This window comes from Periplaneta americana, chromosome 14 (genome assembly GCF_040183065.1).
Source record: "Periplaneta americana isolate PAMFEO1 chromosome 14, P.americana_PAMFEO1_priV1, whole genome shotgun sequence".
NCBI classification, from domain to species: Eukaryota; Metazoa; Arthropoda; class Insecta; order Blattodea; family Blattidae; genus Periplaneta; species Periplaneta americana.
Genome location: NC_091130.1, coordinates 8,506,894 through 8,530,777, shown reverse-complemented (window position 1 = coordinate 8,530,777; position 23,884 = coordinate 8,506,894). Strand labels below are relative to the sequence as shown.

The 23,884-nt window shown below is 36.3% G+C and overlaps 2 protein-coding genes across 6 annotated transcripts in view; one reads left to right on the top strand and one right to left on the bottom strand.

The window, feature by feature from the left end:
- Positions 1–16,107, bottom strand: part of Set8 (SET domain containing 8) — a 28,918-nt gene extending 12,811 nt beyond the window's left edge. Inside the window, exons 1-6 of one of the 5 annotated variants that reach the window (XM_069844898.1) lie at positions 15,781–16,107; positions 15,297–15,593; positions 14,136–14,286; positions 11,667–11,904; positions 6,073–6,263; positions 1,884–5,688 (exon numbers count right to left, since the gene is read on the bottom strand). In XM_069844898.1, the coding sequence (XP_069700999.1) occupies positions 5,457–5,688; positions 6,073–6,263; positions 11,667–11,904; positions 14,136–14,286; positions 15,297–15,593; positions 15,781–15,790 (1,119 nt within the window). In that variant the 5' untranslated portion in view covers positions 15,791–16,107 and the 3' untranslated portion in view covers positions 1,884–5,456. Of the gene's footprint in view, positions 1–1,883; positions 5,689–6,072; positions 6,264–11,666; positions 11,905–14,135; positions 14,287–15,296; positions 15,594–15,780 lie in introns of those variants that run through there. The other 4 variants (XM_069844899.1, XM_069844903.1, XM_069844900.1 and 1 more) reach the window with 4 other exon arrangements.
- Positions 16,108–16,405: 298 nt separating this feature from the next.
- sno (strawberry notch) overlaps positions 16,406–23,884 on the top strand; it is a 70,303-nt gene continuing 62,824 nt past the window's right edge. Inside the window, exons 1-3 of the mRNA XM_069844895.1 lie at positions 16,406–16,521; positions 17,060–17,168; positions 17,254–17,343. Of these exons, the coding sequence (XP_069700996.1) occupies positions 16,501–16,521; positions 17,060–17,168; positions 17,254–17,343 (220 nt within the window). The 5' untranslated portion in view covers positions 16,406–16,500. The remainder of the gene's footprint in view (positions 16,522–17,059; positions 17,169–17,253; positions 17,344–23,884) is intronic.

Genomic DNA, 23,884 nt, shown 5'->3' with positions numbered 1-23,884 from the left:
TTATAGGACATATTGCATGACATACTCCCTCCCTATTTCTTCATACCATAAACTGGGGTAAACTTGATCAAAAAATTATAAGTAAACAGATGGCATTGTTGCTTTGAGACATGAAATTTGTTTCCTGTGATTGGCTGCGAAGCTAAATTGTAAAAATTACCGTATTTGCTCGCGTAATTTGCGCACTTTTTAATTAACTTTGGCCACTGAAAATATGCGGATTTTTCAAATAAGAGGTCCTCTTCTGAGTTCTGAGCTGCACAATTGCCAAACTGTTCTGCGAAACTTATCACTTTCAATTTATACGACGCGGTGTAATTATTATTTTTCTTTCCCATCTTGAAATACTGTATAAACACAATTGCACATTAGAAGTGTTGAAAGTCAACTGAAATACAAGTATTTACGGTAGGGCTAATTTTCTATACTGGTAACTTTTCTCTACTAAGGACAAGCATTGTTAAAGTAGCAGGACTTTGGAGTTTCTTTCTGAAGCAGATACTTCAGTTGCTGGTGAATGACCTACGATGGACTGTAGGGAAGGAAAATCCCTACTACACTGAAAAAAATGTACGTAATCCGTACTACACTGAAAAAAATATGTATGTAAAATGTGTGCGCAAAATACACGGAGCAAAAATAAAGTTCAAAATAATCCCTTAAAAATTAGGGTGCGCAAAATACACGAGCAAATACGGTATTAGTTATTTGAATTTCAGTCTCCACCAAATTCTATTGCAAGTGTAGCCTAAATATGCATACCCTTTCTTATGGGTGAAGTCATGTAGCAAAATTTTGATTTCATAAATAATTTAGAAATTAATGCAGAAACACCACCTATAAAATCCACTCCTATTATTGAAACTGTGCATCTCTTTTTAAGGCTTTACAATAGAAGCTCAGACATACTGTCTATAAAATCTTTAAACAAATCATCAGTTGTTAAGAAGGCAGGAAATTATAACTTTATTCACATCTTCAAGAACCTTTATTTTGTCTTTCCCACTTTAAACATTCTCGTACCGAACACATCATTTCATGTATTTGTCTTCGTATCACGGCACCCCTTCCCATTTTTCTTACTTTCCTCTGCTTTTGTACAGTCTCACTCTGTTTCTCTCACGATTTTGTTCAGATTGCGACATTGTTATGGTAAGAATATGTAGGCCTACAAATTAAAACTAACTAGAATTAAACTATACCATTTCATTAAAGTTAAACCACAACTAAACTGAAACTATACAAAATTAACAAATTATACACTTGACACTGCAACAATATGATGACAACTAAGGGAAGGATCCATGTAGGAATGCCACGTTCACTTCTTGTATGGTGCTAGAAAAGCAAGTAATGTTATCAAGCTCTCCTTGGCTGAGGGATCCAAGGCGCAGATGGAAGTATCAAAATAGATGTTCTGGAACTGTCACAAATTCCTACTTTGTATGTGGGAGAAATAATGTAACATTAGGCAACAATTGAATTGAAATCTTTCGCTTTCTACACCCAATCCAGTCTTTATCAAGTAACTCTCCCAAGACATTTCATGGCTCCTTAAAGTGTGATATATGAAGCATGTATGACAACAGCAGCATAACAGAGACTTGCAATCATCATTAACCAAAACAACAGTCGATACAACATCTTCAGGGCTTTAAATAACATTCTGAACTCAGCAATGTAGTAACAAAACTGTTGTAAACTATATTAGTATTATTAGTATTTATTTATTTAATCTGGTAGAAATAAGGCCGTCAGGCCTTCTCTGCCCCTCTACCAGGGGATTACAACTATAATATGAACAATAAAATTACAATTAACATTAAATCTACAATTACAATTACAATAAAAATTAAAGTACGACAAGATTACCTGATTAATGAAAGCTAGACATTTTATCATAGAAGTTAAGAACAAAGAATATTTTTGTATTTACTGAATTACAAATTAAACCTACAATAACAAAAATCTATAGTGATGAAATTACTGGATATTGAAATATTTTGTGGTAGATTAAGAGAACTATTTACATGAAACCATGTCTGAACGAGTCTCAATTACTGACCAAGTGCCTAGTAAGTTTGCGTTTGAATTCAATTTTATTTCGAAAGTCCTTGATGCTAGCAGGTAGCGAATTCCAGAGTCTTGGCAGGGCCATTGTGAAAGAGGATGAGTATGAGGAGGTGCAATGGGATGGTATTGTTAGTATTGTTTCATGGCGAGAGCGTGTGTTCTGATTGTGGTGGGAAGAAAGGTAAGTGAAGCGAGACGACAGGTACGAAGGAATAGAAGAGTTCAAGATTTCGAAGAGAAGGAGAAGTGAATGTAAATTTCTTTTCTTATCTAGTTTAAGCCAACCTATTGCTTTCAGGGATGGAGTAATATGGTCATATTTACGAACATTGCTTACAAAACGTACACACAAGTTATGAGCACGTTGAAGTTTCGTTTTGTTGACGCTGGAGAGGTCAGTCAGTAAAATGTCAACATAGTCAAAATAAGGAAATACAAGCGTCTGCACAAGGGACTTTTTTTTTAAGCAAGAGGGGAGATGAACATTTATCCTTTTTAGCACATGGATAATAGAATATACTTTTCTGCAGGTTTCTGTGATTTGCATGTCCCAGTTGAGATTATTATCCATGTGAATGCCAAGATTTTTTACTGAAGAACTGAAAGGGATATGCACTGTACATACTTTAACTTTAGTTATTAAGGGAAAGCAATAAAACAGTAAACAGCTGGAAATGTCTGTGTTCGACATGCATATGGTGTGTGGAAATAGCGAATTAAGTGCCAATTTGTGAAAACACTCACATTTGGGGAAGGAAATCGTAAATTCAATCGCTTATGATTGCACTCAAAATAACATTTTCTCATATTCTTCCAGTCGTTAAATTTAAGTACATAATAGTTTAAATTCACAATTAGTTAACACTACTGCAGTCCCCATCACCACCACCAATCAATGTCATGTTTTAGTTGTATTTGTATTTATGGTGTTGTGGAAGAGAAGGTCTTCTGACCTTAACTCCACCAGAACAAAATAAAGTAAATAAATATATAAATAAATCATCATTCTTAGCATCAATATTACTGTTATACTATTGTCATTAGTGTCACCATAAGCATTGTACATTGTAATTGTTGAGGTAGAGTCACACATCGCTACTTCTGCTGTGCAACTTTTGTACTGCAGCTGCAAAAGTTGCGTGTCGTGTTCACACATAAGTCAAAAGTAGCGCACTGCACGCTACTTTTCATACTGCGCAACCTGAGGGATGCAAACGCTGTGTGAGAGAGAGAAAAAAACACACTCTCTCCCTCTCACGCACTCTTTGTTGTGGGAACTGGCATTTGTAAATTGCATAAGCACTGCCTTGGTTCAAGTAGATTTAATATTTATTTTTCTGTCCTAACTAATATTCAGAAATTGGCATTATTTTTATTATAATGCTATAAACTTCAAGAAAACCAATATCATATTCTCGTAAGCAATGTTGGCAACCCTTGCGTTTGAAACTAACTACAGGAGAAAAAGAAAAAGAATTATATATTGAAGGTCACATAAAAACAGTTCCTAAACAGCATATAGTGCCATCTTGTCAATGTTGCCAACTGTTACCAGATATCACACGACCCTACGTACTAAAGGACTTATTTACTTACCAGTACAATACTTTGTGTAGGAAGGTTATTCTAAATAATTCAATAATTTGTAACACATTTTCGTAGGCAAACTATACGGGAAAGGGATCAACATGTCAACTGTTTTATTGCTTTCCTTTTGTCTGGTAATATGAAATTCACTGATTTGACTAAACAATTGCCTCACGAGACCTAACCTAAAAATGTATTTTGCTTGACACATGAAACTATTAGTACTAACTCCGAAAACTTACCTGACTATAGTCTTGAATTATAGCCACAATGCAACACATAAAATTACTATTATGTATTAATATTAATACTGATATTAATTAATTATTAGTATGTTCAAATTTCACTAGCTACCAATAACCGGCTCAGAAATCTAGTACAATTTTAATTTCATGGAACTCTAGTACCGACAAATATTGTCGATACCTGTCTCAGCTGCCAACATACCAGTTACAAACTCACTACCATTTGTAGTATTTGTCAGTATCGAAATTCGAAACGTAGTTGGCAAAAGAAAATTCAACCTGCAAACTAGAAAATCACCACAATCCACTAGCGTATGTGGTAATGGGGGAAAAATGGTTAGGTTTCACCCTTAGGGTATGAAGTAAGCTGACCCGGACTGTACCATCAGCAAATATGCTCTGACTGTCCTGTACATTTAGTAACTGTTATATATAATTTATTTTCATCATGTCACGCATTACAATATATCGAAACATTTGGGTGTTAACACTGTTTGCAACAGCTGTAGAAGTTTCAACAAAACTGATCTCAAAAATGCTGCAGCTGCAATCCTGAGAACCCTATTCACACATCGCTACCTTTAAAAAAGTAGCCGGCAGCTGGTTTGACAGCCGCTACTTTTCAGGTTGCACCGTTGTTCACACGTCGCAGTATAAGACTTGTGCAGTATTTTGTACTGCAGTGCTACAAAAGTAGCAACGTGTGACTGTACTTTTATGTTACTCCTGTCATTTCATTTAACACTTATACTGAATTTGTCACAGCAATTGCACATGGGTAATCATGACTATTGCATAAAAGGACATCATGTAAAAATATTTTCCGAAATTTAGAAATCTTGACTTTTCCTTGTGAATACATTCTTTCCCTAATGATGCTATATATTAAGAACCAAGATAAATTCAGTACTAATCAAGACATTCATCATTTTAATACAAGACATAAATCAGATCTTCATCTACCCTCTGTTAGCCTAAGCTGTTTTAAAAAAGGAGTTCGCTATTCATGTATAACAGTCTTCAATGCACTGCCTAATTATCTTAAAGATTTGAAGAACCACGAGAAAAGATTCAGAAAAGAATTAACCAAATTTCTACATACTCATACCTTCTACACAACTGATAAATTGTTTATGCTTGTGAATTGAATTATTCTACTTAAATGACATGTACAATTTTAAATAGCTCAACCAAAATATGTTTTTATATTGACTTAATCTGTTTACTATGCATTGTATATTTTTTTTAGCATAACTGATGAATTGTATGTGCTGTAAATTGAATAGTATACTGTATAGGTCAACTGATTAATTGTTTAAGCTTATAAATTGATTTAATGAAAGTATGCTACTTTGTATTGTATATATTTGTATAGTTTTGGCCGATGAATTGTATATGCTTTAAATTGAATAGTAATCTATATAGCTCTACTGATAAATTGTTTGTGTTTGTAATTTGAAGTAGTTTGCATGATATGTATTATCAATTTCTGTATATTACAACTGGTTGAATTGTTAATGCCTTAAATTTAATTAACTTGCTTGTTTTGTATTATACATATAGCTCAACTGATGAATGATCGTTTGCGTTTGTAAATTTAATAATCTGATTGGCTATGTATTGTATACTTTTAGTAGAGCCATTGATGTAGCTCAGTCGGCAGACTCGCTGGGCTGCTGATCCGGAGCTGCGTTCGGGCTTGGGTTGGATCCCCCTTTGGTCTTTGGTTTCTTCCGAGTTTTTCACAGCCGTGGGACTGAAGCCGGATGGTGTATGGCGAGTCCTTGGCATCAACCGCTCTGATTAGATTACCCCCCTTTGATTTGATTACCTGGTTGGGTTTTTCCGAGGTTTTCCCCAAACCAAAAGGCAAATGCCGGGTAATATTTTGGCGAATCCTCGGACCTCACCTCATCTCACTACATCTCGCCAAAATATTGTGAAAAATTGCACAAAATTGTAAAAATTGTAGAAAATTACTAGATTGTAAAACTGTAAAAATTGTAATTGTAATATTGTAAAATTTTGACCTGTTCCACATCTTAAAGCTTCATTGCTCATGTAAGATCTATGGAATAAAATAAATGACTGAATGAATAATACAACTACAGTGTACAAGCAGCAAATGTTAGAACTAGAAACAAAGAGAATGTGGTCTCCTGCTCACCAGTACTGGGTGTTCCTGTACTTGAAGTAGTACATGTAGCAGCCCGTGTTCTGGTCTTGTGCATAGTTCTTCTCTCGCTCCTTGGCCTCACAGATGTCGATCAGCTCCCCTGCATACTCCACCACGAATTCACCCTTTGAGAACTGCCGTGTTGTGACAACACCACGTCCCTTTCCTTCGAAGTTGTGCACCTGTGCCATCATGATGTCAATGTTTTAATATTGCTTTAATATTATATCTCAGAGAAAGAAAAGTATAAGTGATATTGCTCAAGATTGTTGGAAGAATAATTACTCATGATTTATTACAATGAACTCCTTAATGTTTACAGATTATCTTTGCATAACATTTTTGTACACGTCAAAATACTATATAGAGTCAAAATTGGTCGCAGCAGTCATCAAAAGAACTAAATGTCTCAAACACGTGTTGCTATAAGAAAAAAATAAATACAGTATAGCCTATAAAATTCAAAGAAGGAATGAATTCACAATATTACGTATTTTGTGCACTATTATAATTTAAGGGAAGATGATACTGGAAATTTGAAATTCCTTGGTTTCTTTAATTGAAACTTGCAATTTGTTGTGTGCTGAACAACCACACATATAAAACCTAAATTTGATACTGGTTTTGGGTGGGGGGGAGGGGGAAAGTGGGGCCAAATTTGGCAATTAGCCCCCCATTTGTAACTATGTACAAAAACTGATAAAACTCAGTTTTTTTTTTTTTTTTTTTTGAGAAGTTCTTCTACGATTAGACTTACAAAAAGATTTACTACAAAATGGCTTCACTTGGATTTTTAATATACTTTATGCTCCACCATGCCGAAATGTAGTAATTATACACCTGGTAGCAGTCCTTTAATGCATGTCATTAAAGTACACCTACTCATTAAAGTACAGGTGTTCAGCCAATGACAACTCAGCTTACAGGTGTTCAGCCAATGACAAGTCAGCTTTGTACCGTTATAAAACAGCAAGTATCGATTATTCTCGGATATGCAATCGAAAGAGAATTAGCGAAAAGTTACGAAGGCTGGAAATCCAATACTGTTATCTTTCAATTGCATATCCGAGAATAATCGAAAACCTGAACTTTAATGACATGCATTAAAGTACTGCTACCAGGTGTATAATTACTACATTTTGGCATGGTCGAGCATAAACTTTTTTTTTTTCTTTTCACTATGCTCTATTGTATTGTAACACCTGTTTGCAAACTGAATGTGTGATGTTACCAACTTAACTGAGTACATATCTGGATCACAATATGGTAAATGATACACAACTTGGCCTGCTCTTGTTTGTTGCCATGACAGGAGTTTGCCATACCCCACATTCCATCTTCTTGGCAATGGCCTGGGCTTGATCCTCGGCCAAGTCATGATTAAATTTGTGGTGGATAAAGCAGATATTGCAGACGGTTTTTCTCGGGGTACACTTATGACAAAGTTCAACAGTACATAGTATTTAGACATATACACAGGATTTCATCACCTTAAGAAAATCACTGTCCGAAATCAGATTTCAACCACAAACCTCCCATTAAATGAGGAGCATAACAAGTGAGAACAACACTGAATCATCCAGTTGAGTAACACAAAACGAGGACACTAATGTCGCAACTCACAATATATTAAAGCATAAAGTAATCCCACCAACTGCCTTGATCTAGGAATATCACTCTGATAGTTCTTAACTAACAAGGAAAATAAAATCTTTTCTCAATCGTACTATCAGGGACTGGAATGCTTTACCTGCAGACTTACTAAAGGCTTTACCAACAACCAAAAATGCATTTAAAAATAGGCTTAATGACCTTACCAATAGACGGTAATTATACACAGTATTTAAAGGGTGTAAATGATATGTTGTTATTGAAATGTTGTATCAGTGAAGAATTATGTTGTATCAGTGAAGTGTGTTGTGTCAGTGAAGTGTGCTGTGTAAGTGAAACGTGTTCCTGTCAGTGAAGCTTTATAGTTTATAGTGGCAGTGCAAAGTATTTGAACAGTGAAATGTTTTTGAAGTGTTAGTGAAATCAGGATAGAATCAGTGAAATGTGTCGTAGTTCCAGTGCAGTGAGTGAGTTGACAGCAAAATGAGTGTAATGTTGAAAGGTACTTGTGCAGATATGAACATATCATACTCGTGGGTTTAGTTCGATCTTAGTTTTAAGATACAAATTAGAATATTTCAAATGTTATTTTAAGTGATCGTTTCATTTAATTTAGTATATTCCCTGTTGTTGTTGTTGTTATTATTATTATTATTATTATAAATTATTGTTAGTATTAATTATTAGTAAAGGTAAAGGTAAAAGGTAAACGTATCACCGTAACATGCCATGAAGGCACTTGGGGGGCATGGAGGTAGAGCCCCATGCTTTCCATGACCTCAGCACTAGAATGAGGTGGTGTGGTCGGCACCACGCTCTGACCACCTTTTACCCCCGGGAAAGACCCGGTACTCAATTTTATAGGAGGCTGAGTGAACCTCGGGGCCATTCTGAAAGTTTGGCAACAAGAAAAAATCCTGTTACCACCTGGGATCGAACCCCGGACCTTCCAGTCCGTAGCCAGCTGCTCTACCAACTGAGCTACCCGGCCGCCATTAATTATTAGTATTATTATTAATTGTATTTTTAATTAATAAGTTTATTATTGTCATTATTGAGTGTAATTAGTTACCACTGCCACCGGGTATATACCCATTGCAGTGTAAATAAATACATACATACTGTAATTGGCTAATTACACTATAATCTTTTCACTGTAAGAAAAATCCTAATGTAAACAATAGCACGTGACTGAAGTGAGGCTTCATTGGCCACTGTTTGGCGCCATAGATTCTCAGTACGTGTTCCCGCCTACTATTGTACATTCTGTTTCATGTTAAACAATTGCCGTTACTCGTCAAGTAGACCTAACCTCACTACTATGCATTCGTTTACTTAGGAAACATTTACTTTAGAATATTATTGTAATTAAAACTCACTTAACTTATTATACGAGCTCAAGTGACGCCAGCTTGTTACAAGAACAGACTACCTCGGTATTACTGTTGGTATTCATCCACGTTCATAGTACATAACAAAATATAAAAGTACCTTTTCTTTTACATAGCATTTTACATGAGAGTGTGAAGTTGTATGTTTAATCGTATTTAACAACTAGAATTCAATTTTTTATTTTCAAATAATACAAAATTATAGTTTCCAAATACGAACTATATTTTCCTGTGTTGTGTGAGTGTTTCGACTGGGAGCCAATCACGGGTATGACAGCAACGGGCTTATGTTTACGTTAGGATTTTTCTTACAGCGAAAACAGTAGAGTCCCGATTAATCGAATCCTGACGACACAAAAATAAAATTTTGTTTCACTGTAATTACGTATTGTAGTATGAATGAAAATCTCACAATAAAATAAACAAAAAATTTCTTTTTGGAAGCATAAAAATGCTTGTTTATTACTTCTATAATAATTATTATAATGCATGTTGATGTTATCGAGTACATCATTTGACTTCAGTATTATTGTTCTTTTATAAACAGTAAGTAAATCCATGGCGCTACAGCCCTGAAGGGCCCAGTAGTTAAGTATTATCTTGGCTCAGACTTCATCCTGGTTAAATGAGGTGTCAGCTAATCATTATTAAGTAACTGGTGCACAGAAATTAAATTTTAATCATGGTTATTTTTAACAGTGGTCCGCCGAGTTAGTTTTGTGGTAGCGCGTCTGTCTCCAGACTAGCCAGCCTGGGTTCGATTCCTGGCAGGGCCAGAAATTTTCTTGTAAAATTTCTACCTCAGGACCAGGAGAAATGGTGGTGCACAACTTCTAATCACTAAATTGTGCACCAATATGCTGGGTTAAATCCCAAATCTCTCCGCAGTGCATATGAAGGGAAGGCATATGTCACTGTTGATAGTGATTCATCTGTCGGATGGGAACGTTAAACCTGGTGGCCCCCTTGCTGCTATTCGACAGGAGTAAGCTACGTGTCAGCACTGGATTTCCCCTTCTCCCTTCCTCGCCATTATCCTCACCCATTCCCTACACTACACTTACACGAACACTTAACATACACTCACCCTAGTACAAGACATAACTCTTCACAGATACACATCATGCATAACGTGACCTGTCCAAGTGGTGTGCAATTTGAAAATGGGTCACACTCCTGCCATCTCTCCGCAGTATGCAGAACCCGAATCACGCAAAGTGAAGTGGGTAGGCATTAGGCACACATACATAAACTTTTTAATAGTGCTTTCGTAACCCATGGTTACTACATCTTTAACCAACGTTGATGGACGTGGCTATTAATTTAAATTCCAGGCCATAGACAAACACAGGAATTATCCCGTTTAAGAGAAAATTTCTAACTCGAAATCGAACCCGGGACCTCACCAACTGTAGCCAGAAGCTGTGACCACTAGACCACGAGGCTGGTCATATATGTAATATGCGTCTTATTTGACTTCAGCAATTAGTTTCGTATATAAACAGCAGCCAACTGAAGCCATTGTGCAGTCATCTGAATCAGGCTGGCATAACAAGCCAACAGAGTAGGTGAGCTCTCTGGTCTATTTTATCTGCCCGAACGCAGTTCCGAAACATAGGAAATGCCAACTTCCTGGACGCGGTGGACTGCCCAAAAACCTAATTCTGAACACAGTTGGGTTTGGAATAGAACGGCTGCTTGTCTATGCAGATGACGTGAATATGTTAGGAGAAAATCCACAAACGATTAGGGAAAACACGGAAATTTTAGTGGAAGCAAGTAAAGAGATAGGTTTGGAAGTAAATCCCGAAAAGAGAAAGTATATGATTATGTCTCGTGACCAGAATATTGTACGAAATGGAAATATAAAAATTGGAGATTTATCGTTCGAAGAGGTGGAAAAATTCAAATATCTTGGAGCAACAGTAACAAATATAAATGACACTCGGGAGGAAATTAAACACAGAATAAATATGGGAAATGCCTGTTATTATTCGGTTGAGAAGCTCTTATCATCCAGTCTGCTGTCGAAAAATCTGAAAGTTAGAATTTATAAAACAGTTATATTCCCGGTTGTTCTGTATGGCTATGAAACTTGGACTCTCACTTTGAGAGAGGAACATAGGTTAAGGGTGTTTGAGAATAAGGTGCTTAGGAAAATATTTGAAGCTAAGAGGAAAGAAGTTACAGGAGAATGGAGAAAGTTACACAACACAGAACTGCACGCATTGTATTCTTCACCTGACATAATTAGGAACATTAAATCCAGACGTTTGAGATGGGCAGGGCATGTAGCACGTATGGGCGAATCCAGAAATGCATATAGAGTGTTAGTTGGGAGGCCGGAGGGAAAAAGACCTTTGGGGAGGCCGAGACATAGATGGGAAGATAATATTAAAATGGATTTGAGGGAGGTGGGGTATGATGATAGGGACTGGATTAATCTTGCTCAGGATAGGGACCAATGTGAGCTTATGTGAGGGCGGCAATGAACCTCCGGGTTCCTTAAAAGCCAGTAAGTAAGTAAGTCAGTCACTGTGAAAGCCTAAACACTCATATAAGCATATTCAATTGTGTACATACAACCTCGAGTCCGTCCTCCCTTTGAGACACGATGGCTTCCTCCAGATCACGCTGCCTTTCCTCCAGCACAGTTCTCTTCGTCTTCCGTACACTCCGTCGCACTGGGAAGTATTCTGTTAGCTTGTGGTTGCCTGTGACTTTAGGAACTGGCACAGTGGATGTAGTGTTGCAGCAGCTCGGCTTGGGAACAGTCTTCTTTGGTGTTGCTTGTTGGTTCACAGTCTGGCTGGGGTTCAGCCTGCATACAAGGAGAAAAGAGTGATGGCATTAAAAGTAAGAGTTCACTACAGTGGACAGTGACAGAAGCTTTCCTGTATACTATAAAAATACTCACCGACTGTCGCATAGATTTTCATGTGAACAATGTAGAAACCATGTTTAGTTTATACAGTAAAACCTCGATAAGACGCTGTTCAAGGGACCGGGTGTAAACCGCATATTAGGCAGGTATACTAATTTTGACTTATATGCAGTATCTATTAGCATTTTAGAAATACATGATTCATGAAAGGTAATATAGTATTACTCCATTATGTAATTACTGTACTGTATGTCAAAGACATTTGTGCGAGATCGTGCGTATTTGTTTACTTTCCGCACAAAACCAATACGAGGTAAGTGTGAAATACCACATTCAGTATTCCCGACGTAACACACATAACAATTTCCCTATTCTTACCACTTAAGCGTCATATTCATTTTACTGCTTTAGGCTTTTAACATATTATTTTTAAAGACGTTCAATATAGTAATAATTATAAATTGGAAACTTACCACTGCAATTTCACCTAAATTGCACTGTTATTATTGTTTTTAAATATTTGCAAAAATTAAGTAAACTCTACAACCACAGTCTCCAGTGCATCGACTTCCTGCCAGACGGAGGGTTTATCAAATGCTGCCATCTATAGTGCTAATGCATCAACTTCGACGGAAACTGGAAAATCAATATTCGTGCAAAAAAGTTTCACAATAGAAAAAACTGGTGGTGGTGCTCCAGTGACTCTGAATAACTGCACAAATGTGACAATTAATTTTAATGTGCAGAAATAAATAATTTTCTTAAAGTATTAAAATGAAAAATAAATCATTACATAACCTTACCGTTTGTTTTAAGTTCGCATTTATAGACTGGGGGAAAAAAAAAGACAGACGTATATCACGGCCTGCTGGAATATAGTAAACACAGAAAACATTTTACAGGAACAATGTTGAAGATAGATATATTTGTTTTCCAAAGTTGCAGTCATTGAACAGAAACCAAGATGGAGATTTCATTGCAACTAATTAGAAATTCCTCTTTCAGGTATGTAATAAACGATCTTCGCACAAAATAATGTACGATATACGAGCGGTATGTTTGTTTTCATGTTCTCGGAAATTAAAAAAGCTCAACTACGTTTCGCTTTTTCAATCTTTTCCTCGAACATGAAAACGTCAACATACCACTCTTGTAATGCATATTACTATTACAATATGTACTGTACTTAATTCTTTCGGAAAAAAGTCATTTATAGTTGTTTGCCGTGTGCGTGTTCTCCAAGTCCTCATGTTTACCACACTTCAGTTTCCTGCGATTATATCTTCCCGACGACGTTGCATCTGTAGTGATTGAGTCGCGATTTTTTATTACCGTTCTTAATGTCGATGATGGGATTCCTAATGAATCAGAGAGTTGTTTCTGAGTAAGAGTACTGTTCTCATCGTACTTTCGTAAGATTTCCAATTTTTCCGACACAGAAAGCGCTTTTCGTTTAACACGCATTGTAATCACATTCACAGACACTTCAATACACTAAAGGACAACAAACTGCCCAGCAAAAATTTACAGAATTTTATTACGGCCGAGTGAGGAATGCTGTTTGAGAGAGGGTTAGCAAGAGGGTGAGGTATTGTAACTGTATGCAGGCTTTACGTGTGTAGGTAAAGAGTCGAATAAGAGAGGGTGGGGTATACTAAGGTATGAAGTATGAAGGTTTAAATGTGCAGGTAAAGGTCGAATACCAATACTTTTCAGGTTAATGGCACCAGTGAGTTCAATGACCAAGATGTTTCATGGCTGTTATAGTACATTGCTGAAAATTACATCGAAAATATTCCACAAAAACAGCGTATTATGCGGGACTTGAGCGCAACAAACGGGGTATTTTATAAAGGCGTTATATATGAAATGTGCAGGGACCGGACAAAAAAAGCGTATTACACGGGACAGTGTAATAAGCGGGCACGTCTTATCGAGGTTTTACTGTATTTTGGCAATGCTAATAACTTATGTGATAGGCCTATGTGCAAGAAAAAAAAGTTTTATATTAAACATAAAACACAAATAATTGACAACTTATTTCATTAAATACCCACCGAAATAATGGCAAGTTCAATACCGAAATCGCCTATTATATTTCAAAATACGGTCCCAAATAATAAGATAGACAAATTGTCTCAGATATGCAGAATTTTACATGAACTCACCTTCGTCGTGATTTTGTTGCCCTTTTAGGTGACAGAGAGATTCGAAGTTGAGAGAGAGCACTGGAAGGAGAGAGAGGTGTGATATCTTCACACAACTGAATTTTGTGGGGGCTCCGTCCCACTGTTTGCTGCAAGAATTTTTCCTCACAACCTGCAAAGATAAAAGACATCTCAACTGCATGTTAGTTTTCTTTTAATCCGCCGGTGAAGGTTACTTATGTCCCAACCACTATAGGAACTTGCTAAAAAAAAATACCTTGGATTTACAGTATTAATTAGTAGAAATTGATGTGATCACTGGGAGAGCTACAGAAAATTCCACGTTAAGAAAAAAGCATGGGTTTTACGGGTCTTGACTAATACATTGTACTTGGAAGGTAGGCGTTCCTATGGCAACTGACCATTTTATGGAATAGCCCCATATGTTCAATGCTTTTTTTTTAAGTGAAATTCTCTATATATGTCGCAATATTCGTTCAGTGGCCGGTGAATACTCTACCATGTCCATATTATCTTTCATTGTTTCAGCTAAAAATGTGTAGAATGCAGTATTTTACAGGAAGTTTTTGACTGAATAAAATTACAGCACAAATGATTTTTTTTTATAGCCTCAGAAACAAAATTAGGGTCACCAGAATTTTCCAAGTTCCAGTTATAATGTACTGCGCACGCCCAGTAACTTGGAAAATTCATGTGGCCTAAATTTCATTTCTGAGTCTGTACCCTGTGTGTGTGTCAGACAGGTTTTGGCACAATAAGTCTACTTGTACTTAAAGTAAAAACCGTTATTTTAAAGATATGATGGTGAAAATAGGGCTGAGATAGTTCTGGGGTTTTCGGAAGCGAAAATCGTTTAGTTTATAATGGATTTCTTTTTTTGTGGAGATGCAATTGATCATATATGCAAGGCCTAACAAAAGCCTAAACTAACCAAATCTAACATGTCACAGATTCGTTTATGCAAAGGTTTCCACCGCATCTTTAAAGTTACCGTAAAAACAAATCTACAGATAACATTTCCAAAATTCGTGATCTTTTGTTGTGCCAAACAAAATGAGGTAACTGAAAAGAAAATATTAGCCTACTTACAACTATCAATTCTCAATAATTCAGCCTACAGTGATTGGGCGGCACACAAACTTGGAAACAAATGACACTAACTTGTTTTGTTGTTAGACTCTGTTGGCTCATTACATGATCTTCTTGGTGAAGCTCTTTCCGTAGATGGCTGTAGTTCTTCGGGGACATTTTCATTTGATTTTTCCACGATATCTGGTGCAGGTTCCAGAGGCGGGAAATACTTTGTGATTGGCGGAGTTGATATCTGAGGACTTGCGTGGGAAAGTTTACCCTGAAATTCTTTTGAAAGTTTAGAATCTTTTTTCTTGGGGGCGTCGCACGACACGTCTTCGACATCAGTTATAGGCTTAATCCGACCTTTTGCACATTTTCTTCGCCCTGAAAAATTAAAACATCGCTTAAATCAGAACTAGAACTGGAAGTGGGTGTGAATTTGTAACTTAAGAAGCTGTCTGTTTTCAAGTAAAAATACAATTCTGAAAACAAAAATGTTCCAGACAACACTTTGCACTTAAAGTCCATACAACATTTAACTAATTTATGGAGCTGATTAATTATAACTCACCTCGCACCATGTTAAAAGAATAAACGTTAACTTCTGAGGGAACAAAGCAACAGGAACAAGGTGTTTATTGGCCAGCTACCGTTGACAATCCATGCCAGTTTCCATTTGAACGTTGGGAACTGATAATCCAACACAAAGTTAACCATTCATCTTAAAGTTACGTACACGATAACAATAACTACTAGGCAGCTTCAGTTTCATTATCCGATGTTCTTAACGTCTTATTTCTAAATAATTTCAAATTATTACAAAGTAAAAGACACGTTGTAAAACACATCCTTTTTCTACACAGTAATTTCCTTCGTTTTGATTGGTTGCTTCTAACCAGGGAAGCGATCATTGATTAAGTATGAAAATATTCATAGCCAACATATGATATATATTGATGCTGGCATCTAGCAGAAAACTTGTAACTAGTTGACATTACCAACAATTTGAACCTAACTACTTAAAATCAATATAAAAATAGATATCACTTTAAATATTTATGTACTTAATTTTAATATTCATACATTATTTGTTAAACTGTAAGATTTTATTCCTTAACTAAGTTAATTTCTATGCTTTATATTTCAATAATTAATACATTCATAGGGCTACTAATTGCAAATTGAACATCTACAATTTATCATATCAAGTGGCTGTGAATTCTGGGATGTAAATCAAGATGGCGGGAGCAAGCACCAAATAAAAGAGGAAAAGAGTCCGCGCTGTGACAAAATGCCTCGTCCGAAAAGATCGGTGAGTATTAGGTTGATCAATTTATTGCAGTATAGTGTGAGAGATGTTGTACAATCATTAGCAATAATTGAATGTGAAATTGCATTTGAATTTTGTGGAGAATATCGTCGTACATAGGATATGTAATTTTTATGATGAATGGAAATGGAATGGAGGGATCTCTGAAGCACTGTTTCTGATGTATTTAATGCTGTGAAACATTAAAAACAACATTTAATATAGCTAAACATCCTTTATACAATGGTGAGTGACATCATCTAGTTATTTTCATAAATTTCTATCGATTAAGTGCGTTGCCTTTGTCTTGCAGCATAGAAACAAAAAGAAAAAAAATTGTTCTCCACTGTGAACGCTGTGTTAACGTTAAAATTACATGGATTGAGTTGCCGAAAATTATATAATGAGGGAAAATATCATACTTTACATAAATAAATATTTACATTTTGATACAGCTATTTATTTGTTGATAAATACCTTACAAAAATTGTGTTTCACTCTCCGCATTTGACGGCTAATATAAATTATATTTCAATTTTAGGTGACTAAAAAAGTGAACTATACTGATGTCAGCGACAAAGAAGAAAGTTCTCCTGAGTCGGGTAGTGATTTTGACGATGATGAGGACCCAGATAAAATAGAAGTTCCAGGTTTGTATTATTTGAAGTTTATGCTTTAAAAGTTTAGAAAATTGTATTGGTGTAAACTTTCATTGGACTTGATGGTTACTTACAGGAGGCGGGAAGGATCTGGCAACAGCAGCGTCCATTAGCACACTGAAAGAAGAACCTAAAGATGGAAAAGTGAAGCTAGAAGATCCAAATGGTATTTTCCATATAGTATTTTTTTTTTGTCTGTCTTTTATACATGAATTAACATTCACATACTAACTGAGGAGTCTTCTGAGACAGGAATTATTTTGTCTATAAGTTCATCAATTATGTCTGTTTCGTTATAGCAAAACTGAACCACTTTGAATTTAATATGCAAAAATATGTATCGGTAGCTATATATGTATGAAATAGCGAAGATATCACTATAAACTGTTTTACTTTTACAGCTTCTTAATCCTGTCTCGATTCGTGTCATACAGACTCTAGGCTAATGAGAAATGATGAAGGATGGATGGAGCGGAGAAGAATTCTCTCCTGCACTGGGATTTGAACCTGGGTCTTCAGCTCTACGTGCTGACGCTCTGTCCACTAAGCCACACCGGATTCCCATTCCGATGCCGGATTGAATCCTCTCAGTTTAAGTTCCACTTCTTAGGTTCCCTCTAATGGCCAACCCTCATGCACTGCGTCACAGATATGTGACAGTGGCATAATGTCCAACACATTAATGTGCAGAGGTGCACTTATTACGAGTGACTAAGACTGAGAGGATTCAATCTGGCATCGGAATGGGAATCCGGTGTGGCATAGTGGATAGAGCGTCAGCACATAGTGTTCAAATCCAGGTGCCGGAGAGAATTTTTCTCTGCTTCACCCATTCTTCATCATATGATGACGCAGAATTTCTGCATGGAAATATCATATGTACTTCGGTACATAATAATAAATGAGAAATGTTTCCAGCATTCTTATTGGTTCTGTGGCTGCTTTACAGAGTTCGGAATGAGGTTTGGAATTGAGGATATAATCTTTTATATGCCTGGGTGAACCAAGACCTCCAGATATGGAGGGTAACTGTGAATATATTGAATAAGCAGTCGCGGACAGCCGATGAGGGGTGGTCCTCCAGCTTGGGGGTTGGGCGAAGGGCTAACAACCCATCACCGTAAAAAACAGCTTGTTACGAATCCTTCAAATAAGCCTCGGAATGGGACTGATTCTCTGGCACGACCACAGTGGGAGGCCGGAGGGAAAAAGACCTTTAGGGAGGCCGAGACGTAGATGGGAAGATAATATTAAAATGGATTTGAGGGAGGTGGGATATGATGATAGAGAATGGATTAATCTTGCTCAGGATAGGGACCAATGGCGGGATTATGTGAGGGCGGCAATGAACCTCCGGGTTCCTTAAAAACCAGTAAGTAAGTAAGGGTGAACCGAGAGTTGGTTGACTTCTGTCGATTTTGGAATAGAAAATGGTCGAATTGCAAAGCGAATTTTTGTGGAGATGCATTTTAAAACTTAAGCATTGTATTGGCAATTGTTTCAACTAAACTAATTGTAGAGATATGTGGCAAATTACCTGTGAAATGACACGTCCAACGTAATGCGAGTGTAAACATTCTGTTTTCTAGTCGATGTAACGATTCTAGTAATATGAAACACAGGATGCGATGTAATGTGAAGAATGCAGAACTGTTATTAATTCAATAATAATAATAATAATAATAATAATAATCCGTGACGCTACAGCCCGTGAAGGGCCTAGACCGACCAGCCAGCTGCTGGCCTCACGCCCACATGCCGAAGCAGAGGTGGACGATCATCCAACCAGAATGGAGGTATCGTGTGGTTAGCACGATGATCCCCCCAGTCGTTATAGCTGGTATTCGCAACCAGATTTCGCTACCTATCGTAGCTCCCCAAGTGCATCACGATGCTGGGTGGGCACCGGTCCCATACACTGGCTGAAATTTCATGAGAAAATTTCTTCCCCCATGAGGACTCGAACCAGCGCGCATTCCGTAACGCGAGTCCTAGGCGGGATGCCTTAGACCGTGACGCCACGGCGCTGGACGTTATTAATTCAATAGCCACTGGAAAACACTCGGCTAGAGCACATAATAGTAGAATAAACACACAAATATTATATCGGAACTTTCTTTTCAAGCCCGCCATTATGGCAGACGCTGACACACTTCAACTGCCAACGTAAAAAAAAAATCACTACCTCTTCACGACAGCCACACTCAATCGCTTTCACATTCGAAACGGACACCTCCGGGATAGAGTAATTTTACATCTTCAGTCAGAGCCTCAAAAGGATCACGCACCAGCCTCTAACAATCCTTCTTCCATAAATATTCACAAAGGTGATCACTGAGGTCTTCCTGGCGCACGCCTCCCTGAGACAGACGTCCTCTAAGTCCTCGCCATGCATTCTCGATTAACTTCGTGCGTGCACTGCTCTCCGGATCAACAAAGTTAAGGCTGTGAGTCACAGTCAAATGATGGAAATACGAACATACAGCCTTTCATACCCCTTCCAGCAGTCCGTCATTATTGTGGTTTGAGTGGCGACATGTTTCTGAATAAGACGAAGCAAAGTATCTTTTTGTACCTCTTATTATTTATTCGGACAAATCTCCAATCACATTGCCTTTGTCTCACGATCTATCATGCCCAAAATCCAAGAACCCTCAACAACACGATCAGCCTCAAATTTCCTACGTCCAATCTTGCATTCATCAATTTCTACTATATGATTCGGCCCTCCAATCCAATCCAGTTCTTGTAACAGCGATCCAGACTGTCTGAAAGAAAAATAAAACTTATAGCAAACAAAAGCCTAGAAAAACCTAAATTAACCTGTCACAGTTTCATATATGCAAAGGATAATAAAAGCCTAAACTAACCTAACCTGTCACAGACTCGCCTATACAAGGCATAATAAAAACCTAAACTAACCTAACCTAACCTCACTGAAATCCTAAACTAACCCAACCTAACCTGCCACAGATTTGCCTACACAAGGCATAACAAAAGCCTAAACTATCCTAACCTAACTTGTCACAATTTCGTATATGCAAAACGCAATAAAAGTCTAAATTAACCTAACCTGTTACTAAAATCCTATACTCACCCCACCTAACCTGCCACAGATTTGCCTATATAAGGCATAAAAAAAGCCTAAACTATCCTAACCTAACCTGTCACAGTTTCGTATATGCAAATCATAATAAAAGTCTAAATTAACCTAACCTGTCACTAAAAACCTAAACTCACCCCACCTAATCTGCCACAGATTTGTCTACACAAGGCATAACAAAAGCTTAAACTATCCTAACCTAACCTGTCACAGTTTCGTATATGCAAATCACAATAAAAGTCTAAATTAACCTAACCTGTCACTAAAATCCTAAACTCACCCCACCTAATCTGCCACAGATTTGCCTAGACAAGGCATAAAAAAGCCTAAACTAACCTAACCTGCCACAATTTCGTATATAAAACTATAATAAAAGCCCAAACTAACCTAACCTGTCATTAAAATTTTAAACTAACCTAACCTGTCACAAATTTGTCTATACAAGGCATAACAAAAGACTAAACTATTCTAAACCAACCTGTCACAGTTTTGTATATGCAAAGCATAATAAAAGCCTAAAATAACCTAACCTGTCACTAAAATCGTAAACTATCTAACCTGTGACTAAAATCCTAAACTAACTTAACCTAACCTGACATAGATAATTAGATAACGCATGATAAAAGTCTAAACTAACCTAACCTGTCATTAAAATCCTAAACTAACCTAACCTGTCACTGAAACCCTAAACTAACCTAACCTGTTAGATAATTACGCAACGCATAATAAAAGTCTAAACTAATCTAACCTGTCACTAAAATCCTAAATTAACCTAACCTGTCACTCAAACTCTAAACTAACCTAACCTGTGACATAATTACGTAACGCATAATAAACTAACCTAACCTCTCACAGATAATTACGTAACGCATAATGAAAGACTAAACTTAACCTAACTTGTCACTAAAATCTAAACTAACCTAACCTGTCACTAAAACTCTGAACTAACCTAACCTGTCACAGATAATTACGTAACGCATAATAAAAGTCTAAACTAACCTAACCTGTCATTAAATAGGTTGTTTACAGTAATACGTATTTCTATAAATAATGTTTGATTGCTTTTTATACATGTTAAGATACTGCAACTTTATTCATCATTCCCAGGAACCTAGTTACCCTGGAAACAAAAAAATTGACATCTACAATGTTACATTTGTGATTGCTAAAATTCCATTCTGATATGTAGTATTATATAAATCAACTTTTTTTTTTATATATATATTTAGATCTTTTCAGTATTACCATGACTAATAATGATAGGTTAATTGGTTGGTTTCTAATGTGGAGTTGTGTTTAACAATGAACCATTAGCGATTTAGCTTTCCAGTATTTGCATAATTATGTTTTTTTCTGCTGTGAGGAATTTGCTGACTTTTTATGTACATAAACACGAGAATTTCCCTGCGCCAAAGAAAGATAGATTTGTGGATGAGAAGAGGAAGTAATATTGAAATCCATAATGAAGTCAAGTCAAAGTACCGTAATTGCTTAGAATTTCCTACTTCATGACCTCAGTGATCAGTTGTCTCCATGAGTGAAATGTTTCTCACAGATATCTGTGCAAAGTTTGAAATGTCTGGCTTTCCCTTGCTAAGTAAAATCATCTGCATTGTTGCAGTGCTACCAACATCAATAGCATCGTATGAAAGGGCATTTAATGTTATTAATCTACTGAAAATAAATCTTCATTACAGACAACACGAATCACTTAGTAATAATTAATATAAATGACACAAGACTTGAATATTTCTAACCAATATGATCAGTAGAACATTGCATTACAAAGGGATACAGACATATTAAGAGAAGTGAATAGGGCTACAGAGTAACTTGCTGAATCAGAGATTCAACCAGATTGCTGTGTAGAGGGAATGAAGCGAATTTTTAAATTATTTTGTGCCTGGCTCCTAAATATTTGATCAGTTTGTTCTGTCCTGTTCATTATAGAGTTTTTACTCTGCATTTATTTGTTTGTGTATTTATGTCTATAACAGGGCAAAGTCCCAATTACAATAGACAGTACAGATATTTGCTTAAAACATAAAATTGGAGATAACATGAAAAAAGAGATAAAACGGATACAAATGCAAGATACAAGTGTAAATAAAATTAAAAATGAAAAACGAAAAAGAAAAAAAAAAAAGAACAGACAAATAGATACTACCTAAATAAAAGACACATATAGATATGAATGAAAAATACAAAATAAAAATAAATGAACACTAGATAAGTATAGATGTCATAACCAAAAGATGTAAAATGTAGCTATAAATGGCTCCAGATAATTAAGCATTATAGTCTCAGAACTATTCTAGCTTCATTTGGAGGAAAATATTTGTTACAAGAGCATTGATTCTAGCATTAGAGAGAAGAAAATTGAGTTCTTGTTGCAAGTATAATTTGTTTTAGGCAGAAAAAAAAAACTGAAATCTGCCTAAAGCGAAATGTGTATCTGTGAACTGTGTGGGGTCCAATGCGGGAGATACCACATTCGCGAGTGAAGAAAGCGTTTGAAATCTATCAGGAAAACTATACAGGAGATAGTATAACCGTATCTATGCACAGTGTGCGCAATCCCAAACTATTATTATTTATTTTATAGCTGATTTTGTTATTCACATAATTATTACAGCTTATGATAAAAATATTCAAGTGGTGCTCAGAGATATTGAAATCTTATTTTGCTTTAATCTTTAAGAAGTATTTTTAAACAAGTATTTTTTCCCCTGTGTTTTTATTTCATTACAGTTATTTCTTATTAAATGTGTGTTCATCATTACTAGGATTTTATAAAGATTTTATTGATTTAGGATTTCACTTGGAATAGAGGATTGGATTAGTCTTTGAACAGTGTAATTTGTTACATTACGGCTTAAGGTACAATAATATTAAGTTTATGGATTTTATCCATTGTTGGGAAATGCTTGTCTGTGTAAGAGAGCTAAGGTCAGAGTTAGAAAACCAAACACAATAAAGTAACCGGCAATTTGTGCTTAGTAATTTGGATATAAATTACAGTCCAAAGTCCAAAGGTTGAGATTCAAATGTTGAAGTTTGTTTTGGAACAAAGTGACTACATGCCGCAGGTATTTAAATGTTTGTTGTGCCATTGTAACATTCTAAAGGTAAACTTTTTTTTGTCTGTGCACTTCATCCATTGTCTTGACAATTAACATAAATCAGTACAGGATACTGAGCATCCATTGAAATGATGGGTGAAGCACATAGTTTTAAGTCTCTCATCACTTCTCATCTCATTCACGTACTTTGTATGTCATAGCAATATTACTACTCGTATTATTGCCGCGCTTTCATGCTTAATGTTCGGCAGGTCTTTGAGCAGCCTCGTGCATAACATTTGGCAGGTCTCTGAAATTTAATTGCATTATTGTTTTCAATTTCTTATGTCGCCGCTCCAATCACTCGCCTCAATTTCAATATTGCAACCAATAAGCTGTGTCCATTATTAAATGACATCTATTTGTCTAATCTACGTAGACTAAAACCGAGGTTGCAATGTCTAGTGCTGAGGACGAAGATTAAGGTCGGCCAATGTGATTAAAAATTATTATTAAGAGTTAAGAATGTCATCGTACTCGTA